This window comes from Etheostoma cragini, chromosome 8 (genome assembly GCF_013103735.1).
Source record: "Etheostoma cragini isolate CJK2018 chromosome 8, CSU_Ecrag_1.0, whole genome shotgun sequence".
Lineage (NCBI taxonomy): Eukaryota > Metazoa > Chordata > Actinopteri > Perciformes > Percidae > Etheostoma > Etheostoma cragini.
Window position 1 is genome coordinate 681,255 of NC_048414.1, and position 1,457 is coordinate 682,711.

The window sequence follows — 1,457 nt, forward strand, 5'->3', positions numbered from 1 at the left end:
TGTGTGTGTGTGTGTGTGTGTGTGTGTCTCTCCAGGACTCGTGTGTGCGTCAGGCGAGCCGCTGCGTGCGGACGGCTAAGCTGGTGGCCCTCCAGCTGCACTTCCTGAACCGGGGGTCCGAGCTGCGCGTCGTCAACCTGCGGCCGGCGGAGCTGCTGAACGCCGTCACGGCGTTGCCACGGTGCTACCAGGTCGCTCACACTACCCACAATCCTCTACTCCAAATTGAGAAAGCCCTCATGTTGTCTTCATGTTGTCTTCATGTTGTCTTCATGTTGTCTTCATGTTGTCCTCATGTTGTCCTCATGTTGTCTTCATGTTGTCTTCATGTTGTCTTCATGTTGTCCTCATGTTGTCTTCATGTTGTCTTCATGTTGTCCTCATGTTGTCTTCATGTTGTCCTCATGTTGGCTTCACGTTGTCTTCATGTTGTCCTCATGTTGCCTTCACGTTGTCTTCATGTTGTCCTCATGTTACCCTGATGTTGTCTTCATGTTGTCATCATGTTGTCCTCAAGTTGTCTTCATGTTGTCTTCATGTTGTCCTCATGTTGGCTTCACGTTGTCTTCATGTTGTCCTCATGTTACCCTGATGTTGTCCTCGTGTTTTCCTCATGTTGTCTTCATGTTGTCTTCATGTTGTCCTCAAGTTGTCTTCATGTTGTCTTCATGTTGTCCTCATGTTGGCTTCACGTTGTCTTTATGTTGTCTTCATGTTGTCCTCAAGTTGTCTTCATGTTGTCCTCATGTTGTCCTCATGTTGCCCTCATGTTGTCCTCATGTTGTCCTCATGTTGTCCTCATGTTGCCCTCATGTTGTCCACATGTTGCCTAACAGGGACATTGTAGAGCGTCCCCTGGTGGACAGACTATGCAATGCCAGACGTCAATGGCTCTCCCTTCCTGATTGGTCGGTCCGTCTCTATTTATGTCCCGTGTGTTGTGTTCTCTCTCTCAGGTGTTTGTGGTGTCGGAGGCGTACAGCTACAGTCCGGACTGGGCTGAGATTCTGTACCAGAAGGTGATCCTGAACGGAGACTTTGTTTACCTGGAGGAGCTCAAACGCCACCGGCCGCTCACCTCCACCCTGTTTGAGGACATTTTCAAAAAGTAAGACACAAGTTAGATTGTGTGTGTGTGTGTGCGTGTGCGTGTGTGTGAAACAAATAATTATTCTGAAAAACCGAAACTGAACAAATACAAGCAACACACTCTAAAAAACATTTAAAACTAGACTTAAAGTTTTCATATTCTGTATTTTCCATGGTTTAATTTTATTGCACTGCACATTGCTGCAGCTCCCCTTTTCCCCCTGTGTGTTGAGCTCTCGGTTTTAGCTCCAGAGTGAGACATCTCACTTCTGTTGGGAGTCGCACATGCTCAGTAGCTAGGTAAGGACTACTAGCCAGTCAGAAGCAGAGTATGAGGCCCTGACAGTACCTAGGTAAGGACTACTAGC

The 1,457-nt window shown here is 47.6% G+C and overlaps 1 protein-coding gene across 1 annotated transcript in view; it reads left to right on the plus strand.

Annotated features, from left to right (window-relative positions):
- LOC117948975 (neuronal acetylcholine receptor subunit alpha-7-like) overlaps positions 1-1,457 on the plus strand; it is a 22,243-nt gene that overhangs the window by 120 nt on the left and 20,666 nt on the right. Inside the window, exons 2-3 of the mRNA XM_034878944.1 lie at positions 36-191; positions 957-1,108. Coding sequence (XP_034734835.1) covers positions 36-191; positions 957-1,108 — 308 coding nt within the window. The remainder of the gene's footprint in view (positions 1-35; positions 192-956; positions 1,109-1,457) is intronic.